The 14,671-nt window shown below is 45.0% G+C and overlaps 1 protein-coding gene across 1 annotated transcript; it reads left to right on the forward strand.

Annotated features, from left to right (window-relative positions):
• The first annotated feature begins 12,421 nt into the window (after positions 1 to 12,421).
• On the forward strand, positions 12,422 to 14,333 carry LOC143571113 (increased DNA methylation 3-like). Its single transcript, XM_077056621.1, has 3 exons — positions 12,422 to 12,518; positions 13,401 to 13,763; positions 13,850 to 14,333. The coding sequence occupies exons 2-3, from the start codon at positions 13,457 to 13,459 to the stop codon at positions 14,086 to 14,088; spliced, it is 546 nt and encodes a 181-aa protein (XP_076912736.1). The 5' UTR covers positions 12,422 to 12,518; positions 13,401 to 13,456; the 3' UTR covers positions 14,089 to 14,333.
• Positions 14,334 to 14,671: the final 338 nt, after the last annotated feature.

A 14,671-nucleotide genomic window follows, 5' to 3' on the forward strand; every position in this document is an offset into this window, starting at 1 on the left:
GTGCTCGAGGTGCTATAGTTGCCTTTCCTGTCCCCTCACACAGTGTCAGGAACACGTGTCGCGCTCGTGTTGGCCTGCACCTGCGAGTGGGGGCGCGTGAACTCTGATCAGTACCTGTTTCGTTCCCTTTTATGTCCCCTCACACAGTGTCAGGAACACGTGTCGCGCTCGCGTTGGCCTGCACCTGCGAGTGGGGGCGCGTGAACTCTGATCAGTACCTGTTTCTCTCTCTCCTGGGCCTATAAAAGCAAGCCTTTTGAGTTGTTATTCTTCATCTTCATTGTTATTTCAGAGCTTTTTCTTTCCTTCCATTTTTATTCCGATTAAGAGCCTGTCTTTTGCTTCCAGATTTCCGTTCTTGAAGTAACCTCTGTTTGATTCACAGTTGTATGTCTGATAACCCAGACGCCACAATCTCCCCAGCAAACGCCGTGTAAAATCATTAGTCATGTCCACTTTGAAGAAGACCGGCAAGGGAAAACGGGCTGCCTAGGCCTCGTCGGAGGAGGTGGGGAAGGGCAAGACAGTGAAGAGGTGGGATGAGATTCCCTGCAAATTGAGACAGTCTGATTTCGACAGTCTCATCGCCTCTCAGGGTTTTCTCCCTGAGTACGGCTGTCTGCTCCCGGCGGCCGGGCAAACGGCGGCAGATCCGCCCACCGGCTATATCTCCTTATACTACCATTTTTTCACTCACTGCAACCTTCGTCTCCCGATGACAAGGTTTATGGGTGCGCTGCTTCAATTTCATGGGATTCACATATCCCAAGTCCATCCTTTTGGACTTGTGCGTATGACTCATTTTGAGTTCATGTGCAAAGCTCAGCGCGAGGAGCCCACCCCGGCGCTTTCGATATTTTTATAAGCCAAAAATCCAAGATTCTTGGTTCTCGTTCATTCCTTGCAGTCAGAAGGTCAAGTGCTGCACTGTTTCCTTCAAAAGCCTTCATGACTGGTCTGAGAAATTTTTTTATATTAAGGCTGGTGTGGTTCCCATCCGCATGACCATGCGCGCGATCACTTCTGCGCCCGCGGATGAGAATGTTCTTAAAAACCCAACTGGCGCATGGGTTAATAAGTTGACTGTTGAACCATCCCCCGCCAAGAATATTTGCGAGGAGGCGCTGGTGGGGGTTGGTATGAGCAGGAGGTGGACCGACAGCGCGACTGAGCCTGTTATCCAAGTTGATGGCTTATGTGAGTTATTAGCTCATTGCATTATTTCTGCGCGAATATAATTCGTTTTGCTGATATTATTTGTCCTGTTTTATGCAGTAAGCAAGGAGTACGTCCATGACGCCTATGATGAGCATATGGAGGGTGGCTCTGTCGCGCTGGGCGCTGGGGAAGTTGGTTTCCCCGATCGCTTCGATGATATGTTCATCCCTGTTGATTTGGGATTTTGCTTTGACAGCGATACGCCTGGTAGGCCTTTGTACTTATGCTTATGCCTTTAGAATACCAAATTTGGTTAACATTTCTGTTGCACGTATTGTAGATGCGCTCGAGAACTATGAGCTGGAGCTCGCGGAAGAAGAGGTGGAGGAGGAAGCTGAGGTGCCACAACTCAAGCGTAAAGCTAAAGGGAAAACTGGCGCAGGGGCCAGTAAAAAACAGAAGAAAAATGATGCCCCTGTTGCTCAGGATCCTCCTACTCAAGCGAAGGGACTTAAGAAAACCAAGGGGTTTACCTCCAAGTTTTCCTTGTCTTCTTTGCCTCAAGGTGTGGGCAGTCCTCCTGTCCACACGAGGTATGGTGCCGCCACCTCCTCTCTTCGCGCGGCAGAAAAGGGAAGCGGCGCTGCGCCTGCTGTTTCCTCTTCTCCAACAGGTATACTTTGTTTATACTTTATGGTTTTATGAGCGTGATTCCGATAGAGTTATTAATGAATCTTTGCTCACTCAAATGTTTGTAGAGCCGGCGACCTTGGTGGATCAACCTTATACCGAGGCTGCGCCGAAGGTTGCTTTGAAGTCCCCTGTTTTACCCTCGAAAAGGGGGAAAATGGACTTCATGGCGATGTTTAACTCGCGAACGGCGGTGCGCCAAGGTATATATTGCGCTTTTATTTTCTGACTTTTTTCTTTTAGATCAAGTCATGAATCATTTCTCTTTGTTGGTTTTTTCATAGGAATTATAGCTGGCACACAAGCTGCTGGCGGCACTGCTGGCGCCGGCGCCAGCGCCGTTGGTTCTGCTCCTGCTCCTGCAAGCACTGAATCTCCCCTCATTGGGATTACTAAGGAGCAGGAGACTGTTTTACGCGCTGATCTAGCGGCGTCGAGACCTCCCTCACCTCCTCCTGCGCGCAGCCCTCCTCGCGAGACTGGTTTTGATTTTTCCAAGTCGCAGGAGAAAAGACCTGTTACAGAGGATGATGAGGAGGTCAATTTTGAAGACTCCGATGGTGGCCGCGCAAGCCCTGTAGCGCCACGAGATTTCGTGGCGCAGCCCTCTCGTGGGGCTGGCGCTGACTTTTCTGCTTGCTCTCCGCAGGTATAAGTTCGTTTTGCTCCGCTGCGCGGACGTCCATATTAGTGTTTAGATGACTAGAACGTTGCTTTGTGTTTGCAGGAAGCCGATCACATATACCGCCCGAGATGGAATATTACTGAGGATAGCTCATTTCAGTCCATGGGTGTGTGTGAAGACTTCTGGGCTCACTCTGTGCCTCCAGCTGAAAGGAGGTTTCAGGAGGACCGCGCTCGCGTGGACTTGCTCAATGACCATCTTTTTGCTGGGTCTGCGTTCTTTGCTGCCTCCCAAGAGCTTCGCTATGATTATGTAAAGGTGCGTGATGCTCTTGCGGAGGCCAAGCAAGAGGCTAGGGTGTCTGCTTGGAATCTTTCTGACGCTCGAGAGAGAGCTGAGAAACTCCAAGCAGAACTCAGCGAGAACCGAGCAAGTGCCAACGCTGCCTTCGTGAAGCGCGGGCATGAGCTGCAGGCTGCGCGGGAGAAGCTGCAGGCAGCAGAGGCGGATGTGGCCAAGTACGCGCGGCGAGTGCGCGATTTGGAGCTAGATGCAGAGGCGCGTGATCAAACTCTTGTGCAGGCTATCACTGACAAATCTTTATTAGAGAGTGAGGTTGCGCGCCTGAAGAAAGAGCTTGAGGCCGCGCGGGCAGAGAAGGATGAAGCCCTGGCGACGGCAGCGTCTGGCCAAGAAGAGCTCGATGCTGCGCGAGCGGAAAGGAATGAGGCCTTGGCGGCAGCAGCGTCCGACAGAGAAGAGCTAAAACAGACCAAGGAAACTGTTGAGTTGTTAAACTCTCAGATTCCTGCTCTTGAGACGTCTGTTTCTTCCCTCGCGCAGGATCGCCAATGGCTAGTCTCACAGGGTAAGACTCGTTGCGCTTATGCGATGAAATACTCAGACGAGTTTCAGACCCTTGTGATGGATTGCAACGCTGCCTCGCGCTTGGTGGGTCGAGCTGAAGGGTTTAAGGATGGCTGTGAATATAGCATGCTGAAGAAGAACCCATCCGACTACCCTTATCAGCTCGACGTCGTCTGCGCTGACATGGCCGAGGTGGGGGAGAAGTATTTGAATACTCCCATTCCCATCCTTGAGCAGGTATTTTAACCTTAATGAGTTTACCTTGACTTATTTTCCTAGTCTTTTTGTACTCATACTTTTCCTTATGATTTGCAGATAGCCTTGCTTGCTGATCAGCCCGATCTCGGCGCTCTAAAGAAATTACTTGACGAGTGTGAAGGGGCTGGTGGCGGCGATGATGGCGTGGGCAATGCTGCCTCTGCTAGCGGCTCTGGCGTGGCCAAAGGACCCGCTCCTGACACTATTGTGATAGAAGACGACTCCATTCAAGACGAACAGCTTGACTATGGCAAGTTTGGAGATGACGAGGAGCGGGCTGCGCCAGATGCTGAGGGAGGTAATGATGAGGGCGATGAAGAGGCTGACGTTGATATAGAGACTTGAGAAGCCCTTCATGTTTTTTTTATTTATAGTTTGTATCTCATCATTTTGTAAATTTGTAAATTTCTATGTTTTGGAATGAAATTTTGTTTTTCCCTTATTCGCATATTGCGCATTCCCCATTCATCTCTTTATATTGCATGTTTGCTTGTTGAATATAAGAGATGCTTGCACGTTGAAATTTGAACAAGGTTGTAAGGAAATTATTTTACTTAATCCTTGTCATATTTAAGTGATTTTGCAATATCCTGACTATGCTGACACGTGCCTTGGCGTTTCATTATTCCTCTTTTGCGCGACGTTATCGCACATTTATTATAGGGAATTACGAGTTTTTTTTAGCCTTTACGTGTCAGTATGTGTTACTCTGATATCGATTACAATTCCATGCGCGATCTCGACCTAAGACCTTAACAACTATGTTTTGGCATGTGCTTTGCCTTAGTTGTGCTTAGGTATTTTTATGGTCTAGCTGCGCAGCATGTAGGATGGATGTTGTGAGTGATTTGAGCTAAGGCTCGTATTATTGGGCTAAGGCCCTGAGCTAAGGCTCATATTATTGGGCTAAGGCCCTAACGTTTTAGAGTTAAAACTCGTTAACGCGTTTGAGCTTGAAGCTCGCGCATGTATGTTTTACTTCGTTTTATTTTTAGTTTTGATGTCAATACAATGTTGTCATATTGCTCAAAATTAATAAAGGGAAGTGTGAAACATGTATGCAAAAGGTAATAGAACACACATTAAGAGAAAATAGCGCTTATCATTATTCATAATGGCTTAAAAAGCCTTGATTACAAACTTGACAATTTTTACATGAAACATTTTCTAAGCTGTGCTGCGTTCCATGCGCGCGGGATCTTCTTTCCATTCAAATCTTTTAAAGCGTATGCGCCTTTTCCCAATTCTTCCGAGACTTGATAAGGTCCCTCCCAGTTGGGGGACATTTTTCCCGAAGGTATTGCGCGGCTAGCTTTATTGTTCCGAAGGACAAAATCGTTCTTCTTGAAGTGGCATTCTTTCACGCGTTGATTGTAATATTTTTCTAGTTTTTTCTTGTATTTGGCTTCACTGATGATAGCCGCCTCTCTGCGCCCTTCAAGTAAGTTGAGATCCAACCTCCTTTCGCGCTCGTTATCAATCTTACTCATCATGAGCACTCTATGGGATGGGCATCCAATTTCTGCTGGAATCATAGCATCCGTTCCATAGGTTAGGCTGAACGGGGATTCGCCATTGCTGGTTTTGCTTAATGTCCTATGCGCCCACAGGACATTAGGTAGCTCCTCGACCCATGAATGGGATTCTCCCTCCAACCTTTTCTTCAGCCCATTCAGCAAGCTTTGGTTCGCGCGCTCCACTTGGCCATTCCCCTGAGGGTGGTATACTGAAGTGAAGATTTGGTTGATGCGCAATTCCTTGAGCCAACTGGATATCTTCCTGTCGGTGAATTGTTTGCCATTGTCGCTCACAATTTCCATGGGCAGGCCAAAACGGCATATGATGTGGCTCCAAATAAATTGCTTCATCGCCTCGGCTGTGATTTTTGCTAGTGGCTTGGCTTCAACCCATTTTGTGAAATAGTCTACTGCCACTACCAAAAATTTTACTCGCCCTTGCGCTTGAGGTAAGGGACCCACAATATCGATTGCCCATTTGTGGAAAGGCCATGCGGAGGTCACCGGAATCAAGTTGTTCTTTGGCCGCATGGTGTTTGGCGCATAGCTCTGACAAGCTTTGCATTTTTGGATCTCTTTTAACGCGTCCAAGTACATGCCTGGCCAATAGTAACCTGCGCTCATTGCCTTGGCAACCACCATGCGCGGGCCAGCATGTATTACAGAGATTCCTTCGTGTATCTCTCTGATCACATAGCTTGCTTCCTCAGTATCTAGGCATTTCATGAGCGGTCCAAGATAAGAGCGTCGATATAACGTACCATCAAGCAGTTCGTAGTTCTGCGACTTGTGTCTTATCTTTCTCGCCTGTGCGCGATCGTCCGGTATCTTTCCCTCCTTCAAGAATTCCATTAATGGAGTTATCCATGATGAAGGTGTTGTATGAATTACAAGGACAGACTTCGCTCCCACCGACGGGTTGCTCATTACTTCCACCCTGACATCTTTGCCAAAGTGATCGAAGCTGGTTGATGCCATCTTACTCAGCGCGTCGGCAGACTTGTTTTCACTGCGCGGAATATGTATGATTCTGAAGAAGTTAAATTGCTCGATGAGTTTTCTCACCTGCTCTAGATACAGAGGCATGGTGTTCTCCTTGGCATCATAAAGGCCATTGACCTGTGCTGCTACCAAGTATGAATCAACATGGGCCTCTAGCTTTTTAACTCCGAACTTGTGCGCGATGCGCAGACCAGCCAGCAGGGCTTCATACTCAGCTTCATTGTTGGTGCTCTTGAAATCCAACCTGATTGCGTAAGTATACTCATGACTTTCTGGATCCACCAGCTTGAGGCCTACGCCGGACCCTTCATTGTTTGAAGCTCCATCAGTGAATAATCTCCAAACATTTTTTTCATTATTGGCTTGCGAAGGGTCTACCTCGCGCTGAGCCTCTTCAATTTTTCCTTCAGGGATTTTTGCGATGAAATCAGCTAAGACTTGTCCCTTTATTGCTGGACGGGGCTTATAGGCGATCGTGTGCTCTCCTAATTCCAGCGCCCATTTTGTCAGCCTTCCTGAGAGCGCGGGACGCCGCAAGACTTGCTGGATGTTGTAACCAGTCAGAACTTCAATAGGATGACCATTGAAGTATCTATGAAGCTTGCGCGACGCGTGTGTTAGTGACAAAACTAACTTTTCCATGATGGAGTAGCGCGTCTCAGGATCTGTCAGCACCCGACTCACATAATAGATTGGTGTTTGGATTCCCTTGCGATCCACCAACAACACTGCGCCGATGGCGCGCTCTCCTGCTGACAGGTACAATGTTAGAGTTTCGCCAGGAAGTGGAGCTGTGAGCGCAGGCAGATTTATCAGACATTCTTTTATCTCACTGAAAGCTTGCTCGGCCTCAGGCGTCCACTTGAATTGGCTTTTCTTTAGGCAATTTCTCAATGTGTTAACAAATGGGGTAGATTTGCTTGTATGGTTCGCTAGGAACCTGTTAATTGATACCAATCTACCATTCAACTTTTGAACTTCCTTCATGGTGGATGGTGAGGGCATGTCAAGGATAGCCTCCACCTTCTCTGGGTTCACCTTGAAACCATCCTTGGTGACCATTACATCTAGAAATTTCCCTTCTTCTACGCCGAATGTGCATTTGCTCGGGTTGAGCTTCATGTTTACTTCCTTTAGGCGCCAAAGGGTTTCTTCGATGTCTTTGAGCATTTGTTTTTCCTCCCTGCTTTTAATCACCAAATCATCCACGTAGACTTCTAGGTTTCTTCCAATTTGCTCGTTGAAAACCGCATCCATGAGTCTTTGGTAGGTGGCTCCTGCATTCTTCAAACCTAAGGGCATTTTTGTGTAACAAAAAACACCCTTGTCAGTTCTGAAGGCAGTCTTGTCCTCGTCTTGTGGTGCCATTTGAATTTGGTGATAGCCCTTGTAGGCGTCCAGGATACATTTGAGCTTAAATGGCGCCACAGAGTCCACTTTCGCGTCAATGTTTGGGAGGGGGTAACAATCTTTTAGACATGCTTTGTTGAGGTCCTTGAAATCAATGCACATCCTCCATGACCCGTTGCTCTTCTTTACCATCACAGGATTGGCTACCCATGTTTGGTATCGTATTGGGCGGATGATATTTGCGCGCAGTAGATCTTCTACTTGCTCATTCATGGCCTTTGCCTTCTCATCCCCCATGACTCTCTTCTTTTGAGCAATTGGCTCTACAGACTTGAAGGTGTTGAGAGAATGTTGCGCCAGGTCTCGCGGAACTCCAGTCATATCAGAATGTTGCCACGCGAATACCGACATATACGTTGTGTGCAATCTTTTCATTCTCAACCTTGTGTCGTCTGATATCGTAGCTCCAATTGTGATGGTTTGCTCTTGGAATTTTGGGTTGAGAATCCATTCCTCTGGCGCGTTGTTTGCCATTGGAAGTTTCATTCTCCATTCCCTCGGTATACTTGTCACTGCGCACAAATGATCTCGGTACACAAATGTTACACCTGTTGGTGTTGGGAACCCCAGCGCGTCGTGCGCTGGTGATGGTATGGCGTTGAATTGAGCAATCGTTCCTCTACCCAAGATCATATTGTGGCATGAGGTGGTGGGCAAGACCAAGAAGTTGACAATTTCGGCTCGCTTGTGTTTCTCATCCCCCATGGTTAGTTCAAATTGTATCTGACCTAGGGGGTGAATGATTTCATTTGAAACACCCGAGATTGGTGCATTCACAATTTCGAGCCTTGCTTGGTCTGCTGGATCCAACTTTCTGAAACATTGCTCATACATGATGTCTGATTCACTGCCAGTGTCCACCAGGACTTTTGACACTTCATAATGAGCAATGTGTGTAGTGATGGCTAGAGGACTGCTGATAGACGTGCCTCCCCTGATTCTTGGGAAGATTACTTGTTGCTCGCGCCAATCTCCTTGGACTTGCGCGCTTCTCTTTCTCGATCTTTGCCCTTGCCTTCCTCCCTCGGCTACACAGATTCTTTTGAACTTTTTGCTGGCTGAGGCTCCATCTGGTTGTTCATTCTCTGGTCTTGGGTTTTTCACCAGGTGAGCCAACTTGCCTGATTTCACATCTCTTTCAATCGCATCCTTCAAATGGTGGCATGCATCGGTGTTGTGCCCTGTGGACTTGTGAAACTCACAATACTTGCCACTGTTTGATGGTCCCTTGCGGAGTAATGGCTTGGGGCTTTTAAACTGGACATTCTCTGTGCTTAACACTTGTGAAGGCGTTTTAGTGAGGGGAGTCCATATTCTTGGTAGAGGTCTGTTAGGCTCTCTGCCGCCTTCCCTCTTGTCACTTTCTCCGCGATTACGAATGTCTTTTTGGGGCTGGGGTGAGCTTGGTTGCGCCTGCTTTTCTGCGGGAGAAAAACTGGTTTGTTGCAACCTGGACCATACGGAGTTCTGTTTTCCCCTCCTTTCATTGTTGCGCGGTGCTTCTGTTTGATGCCCTATATCTCTTGCTCTATCTTGGGCAATTTGTTTTTCATTTCGCGCGAAGACTCGCGATGCTTCCATTAGCTTGGCCCAAGTGGTTGGCATGCCATCTCTGCTCACGAGAGCTCTACGGAGTTGATCACTGCGCGCACCTTGAATAAAGGCCACGCGCAAGAGTTGTTCAGTGATACCTCCAATTGCCAGAGATTCCTGATTGAAACGGGTTATGTAGTCTTCAATGGTTTCATCATTCCTGCGCACGCAGTGCATGATGTCATCGGGGTCGCGCGTGTGTCTGCGCTGCTGTACGAAGTGAGCCTGGAACTTCTCCAATAGCTCTTCGAACCCATCGATTTGTCCAGTTGGCAAGCTTTCGAACCAGACACGCGCTGCGCCCGTGAGGCAGCGAGCAAACATGTGACACCATGTTGGCATCGTCCAGCTTTCTAGGTTTCCAGTGTTGTAAAAACCTTGTAGGAAATCGTCTGGATCAGTTGTGCCGTCGTACTTGCCCAAACCACTTGGCATCTTGGTTTTGTGCTGAATGGGAGCCTTCGCGATGCGCTCAGTGAATTTTGAATGCTTCACCAAGATGGCTGGCCTGTATGGTGTGGTTACGTCCACTTGCCATCTCGCTGGTGGGTTGTACGGTGTGTACAGATCCATATCGGCTTTGGCCCCAGGCGCTATGTTCATGTGCGCGCAGAGCTGTGAGCCTCCTGCATGAGTATCTCGCGTCTTCCTCATGCTGTGCACTTCTTCATCACTAAAATCAGCGTGTTCAGTGTGAACAGAGTGACCATCTTCCGGCGCGCGCGCTCTTTTTGTTGTTCCTTGAATGGTTTGCTTATCAAACGCGAGCCTTTGTGTTAAATCGGCTAACTTTTTGTGTTTGACCAGCTCATTGTATTTGTCCATTAAACGTCGTTGTTCGTTTATGAGCCATTCTTTAGGGTCATTGGTTTCAACTTCTGGACCCATTGGTCCTTTTTGTTTCGCGCCAGTTAGATTTTGGAACGTGAGATCGTCTGGAGGAGTTTCAGTCTGGCTATGAGGAGTTGTGATGAAGGGATGGTTACTGTTGGTGCGCGCAGAATCACGCGGCACCCTCAGAAACTGCTGTCCCTCATTAACATCCTCAAGCTCAATATCCTCCAGAACTTGATCGCTGTTTCGAACACCAGAAACCATGGTGAAGTTTTTCAGAGAGAACTGATGAGATGGTGATTTTGTTGCCGTTGTAACAGGTGATGGCGCCAATGAAGAAACGTGGATCGGCTCACTGGTAGACGATCAACTTTCCTCGGGTATGAGTATGCTATTTCACCGATGGTTCTCCGGAGTATGAATTCTTCCACCTACAAAACGAGCAGCACCGTGAACTTACCCCTCAGAAAGGGACAGAGGGGTCCTCTTTGGGGTAACCCTCCGGTGTGAGAATAAGAGATTGTAGGAGAAGATAATAATAATCTGAGAGTGAGTAAGGAATTGGAATGTATTTTCTTGCTTACCTCCCCTTGTGGAGGTGGTGTGGTATTTATAGTGTTAGGGTTTCCAATGATTGGGCTCAGATCCCATTAGGGCCTTTTTGGCCTTCTCCTATTGCTTTGCGCCACGTGTCCTTAGGACACCTGGTGCGTTTTCATTGATTATTCTCTGACCCAGGTATTTCACCTGACCCATGTGCAATCACGTGGTAGCACATGGGTTTTGCTGAGTTGTCCACCTTTCATTGGCAGCTGTCAACATCAGCATATTCTTATTCCTTAAAGGATACCTTCTGGAAGGTTGTCTGACGAGCACAATCAAGGTTGTCCTTATCCTGATTTGGATAAGGACGAGGTTGATTATGTGCATGTGTGATATGCGCCTATCCTGAGGATGCGCGAGGTCTTTTCTTTATTCTCACGCGCAGATGTTTCATGCGCAGATGTGATATGCGCAAGCATATGTAATATGCGCCACGCGCAGATGCGCCACGCGCAGATGTGATATGCGTGAGCATATATGATGCGTGAGCATGTGATATGCGCCACGCGCAGATGCGCCACGCGCAGATGTGATATGTGTGAGCATATATGGTGCGTGAGCATATGTGATATGCGTGAGCATATGTGATATGCGCCATGCGCATAGGTTTTGGCTTTGTGCCTTCATGATATCTTGATTTCAAGCGTCTTGTCTATATCTTGTGGGTTGACCCGCCCCACTCGATGTTAAGACGGGTACATACCTCTTCATATATAATTTGATAAAGTTGGAAGGAGGGTAGAACATTTGAGTTCTGATAATTTTCTTTTATGGTTTTTATTAAGGTTTGAGTTATGATAATATTAAGGTTATTACTCTTATTGTTTTAACTTAAAAACTTAATATATCTTCCAACGTCTCGGTCTCTTAATGTCAAAAACCGTACTTGTTACAAGTCAATGCATAGTAGAACCGAACCCCCAATTTCAAAAAAGTTGGACCAAAACCGTAAATAACCTACCACTCAACCATCCTATTATTTCGTAATAAACTATCATAATCACATAAGTAACAAGTTCATTTATACTCGTCATACACTCATACCAGACAAATCAGTATCTAAGCTCAAACTCGAACTCAAACCTTAAATAAGCCCTAATTAATGCTTGAACTCGTTTAAGATCGTCCTGATTCAAACGTTTAACAATCCAGTTTTACGAAGTTAATTTTCATTTTTTTTACCAAATTGAACCCAAACACAAAATTAATTTGGAAGAGTAGAGGTGCACAAATCAAAATTTTTAAATACCTGGTTTCGAGTATGAAACATGGTTCAGGTATGGCCGGGTATTGAAAAATCGGGTATTAGTAATATCCGGGTCGGGTTCGGGTCTGGGAATTGTCTCTAAAAACCATACCCTATGCATTGAGTTCAGGTCGGGTATAGAACCGGGTATTCTAAAACCGGGTATTTGAATACTTTATTTTGGGTTTTTTCGGGCTTTTTTCCGGGTATAGATTGGAGTTTTTTATGAGTGGGTTGTACTTTTTAGTGGTATTTTTATGGTATTTTTAGGTATTTTTAGGGTAATTTCGGGTATAGATGGGGTATTTGAAAAACCCGGTTTCGGGTATTGGAAAAATCCGGCTCCGGGTATGGAATCGGTTTCGGGTATTACCGAGTACAAATCGGGTCCGGTTCGGGTATGCGTTTTGGTACTGAAATGCATACATTATCCGTACCCTATGGGTATGGTCGGGTACGGGTTCGGGTACTAAGAACCCGGGTATAAAAAAAGACCGATTCCGGTTTTTTTCAGATCCGATCCGGTCCGGGTTCGGGTTTTTTTGGGCACCTCTAAGGAAGAGTACGTATATCTTCACGCCATTTCAACTTTATTCTCTTAAAATCTCAAGTTCTCAACACAAAAAAAACAGTTTGTTTAATAAATTCTATCGCCGGCCAGATGTTCGACGAAATGCATCACCGTTCTCCATTAACACCTTCAGAGTTAAACCTGGTAAAAATCCCTTCATACTTGTCCTACATTCTTACCAAAGTTTGTCTTAACCGATTTATTATTTCACTTCGTAAATTCACTGCTATTGTTTAATTCCGTATAAAAAATTGGCTTTCTAGTAGCTATTAATTGAAAATGAATTAGGGTTTATATCAATTTGAAGTTAAATGTGACATTTCTAGGGCATAGAAACATTTTCACCCGAATCGTTGATTTCAAACCCTTATATGGATGATTGATTAGTTATACATTTGTGCATTTGGTAATTATATCAACTATTGATTGTTATTTATATAAATTTCCCTTCGAGCTCTATTTCCAAAGCTTGAATTCGGCTCGTGCGCGGTTTTTCTAGCTCGAGCTCAGTTTGGGCTCGCTCGTTAAACTTACAGAGAGATTGAGCTCGAGCTTGCCTCATTTCAAGCTCTATTTATAAAGCTCAAGCTCAGTTCGTGAGTAGTTGTTCAACCTCAAGCTTGACTCGGGTTCCCATCGTTTACAATTTATTTGTTAATTTATATGTGTTTATAGTTAATTTTATATATAACTTTTCATAATTTGATAATAGCATAATATTTATTATGTAGTTAGTTTTATTAAAATTATATATATAATTATTTTTAAATAAATATATATTAAAGGTATCAAACAAAAGTTATAAAAATAATTGGCTCGTGAGCTAGCTTGAGCTTGGACTCGTTTATTAAACATGCTTATTTTCAGGCTCAAGATTTGGGTTGAGTTCGTTTATATCTGACTTGATTCTGAGCGGCTTGGCTCGTTTATGCCCCTCCATATGTACACTATGTTTACGTGTTATTTTTATTATATGTGTAATAATTTCATTGTTTATCATTTTATGACATGTGTACCTCACAAAAGATCAAATCTACCACTTGTTGAAGACCGCCTGATAACCAAACAAGTTACAAATAACAATGGTTTTGAAGAATTCAGAGGACACAATGGCAACCAAAGGTTCAAATGAAAATGGGAATCCATCCACTGTTATCGAAGAAAACTTGAACAAAAAACAAAGAACTGATTGTAGCTCAAATGGACCTTTTGTGATGCCCTTTATATCAATCCCAAAACTCGAAGATCAAAACTCAAACGCTTCGATTATCTTGTCTGGAACCGCTAGAAAGGGTGAAGTGGGCCCCACTGTAGGAGCGTTTGACATCGGCATCAGCAAAAACGCGTACTTTTTCCAAGTTGCTCTACCTGGTGTCAAGAAAGATCCTGGTGCATAATGATTATTATTATTGTTCTATTTTTGTAATTTCATTTGTGTTAAGAATATTTTAATTTTTTTATTTTGTAATTTGCAGGTCAATTTAGCTGTGAAATTGAACGAAACGGGATGGTTCATGTGAGAGGAGAAACTTCAACTGGTGGGAAAACCGTTACTAGACATTCTCGAGTTTTTGAAATGAAGTTTCAACAGCAATCGCCACCTGGACCGTTTACTCTCTCGTTTAGTCTACCTGGACCGGTGGATCCGAGGCTGTTTTATCCTAATTTCAGATCAGATGGCATTTTTGAAGCCATTGTTATGAAATGCGAGTAATAATGTAACTTGGGTTTGTTGAGTGCATTCAGGGTGTTTTGTGTTAGGTTGGACATCAAGTTTCAGTATGTGGGGGTGACTATGGGTTGTTAAATATGTTATTTTGGATTTTAGATTCACTTTTTTATAAAATCTTTGCTTGTTTATAAAAATATATTTAAGAGGAGTTTGTATGCTGAAAACATTTTGTACAAGTTTAAGTCAAAAGAAAAATCAACATACAGACATGAGATTTTACTACAGTTCAGAGACTTTCATCAATAGTAAATTTTTGTAAACTGGAGTGGCTGGCCTCAAAATTGGCCGAAAACAGGTAATTTTACACAACGTATAAAAAATTTCAGACGAAAATAGGTAAATTTAGACTACTAAGGAAAAATAACAGGGCGGCCCGGGACCCACTTCGGTCCTCACTAAACTTCGTGCTTGTGTATCCCTTGGTGGAGATAGGAACCCGTTGATGAAAGTTTATGGAAAGTTGAGCGTGGGTAAAGCTTCACAGAGGATAATTGATGGAACTTATCTACGGATTATCAATGGACGCTTCGCTAACGGATATTATCTAGTGATCAACGACCGATGT

The sequence above is a fragment of the Bidens hawaiensis genome, unplaced genomic scaffold, assembly GCF_021521415.1.
Source record: "Bidens hawaiensis isolate Kalapana, Puna unplaced genomic scaffold, B.hawaiensis_p1.1 tig00025198_1, whole genome shotgun sequence".
Lineage (NCBI taxonomy): Eukaryota > Viridiplantae > Streptophyta > Magnoliopsida > Asterales > Asteraceae > Bidens > Bidens hawaiensis.

Bases quoted from the DNA above. Each gene is read 5' to 3' on its own strand.
- LOC143571113 (XM_077056621.1), top strand. From the start codon at position 13,457: ATGGTTTTGAAGAATTCAGAGGACACAATGGCAACCAAAGGTTCAAAT. The intron at 13,764-13,849 runs GTGCATAATGAT...TGTAATTTGCAG, and splicing joins TGGTGTCAAGAAAGATCCTG to GTCAATTTAGCTGTGAAATT.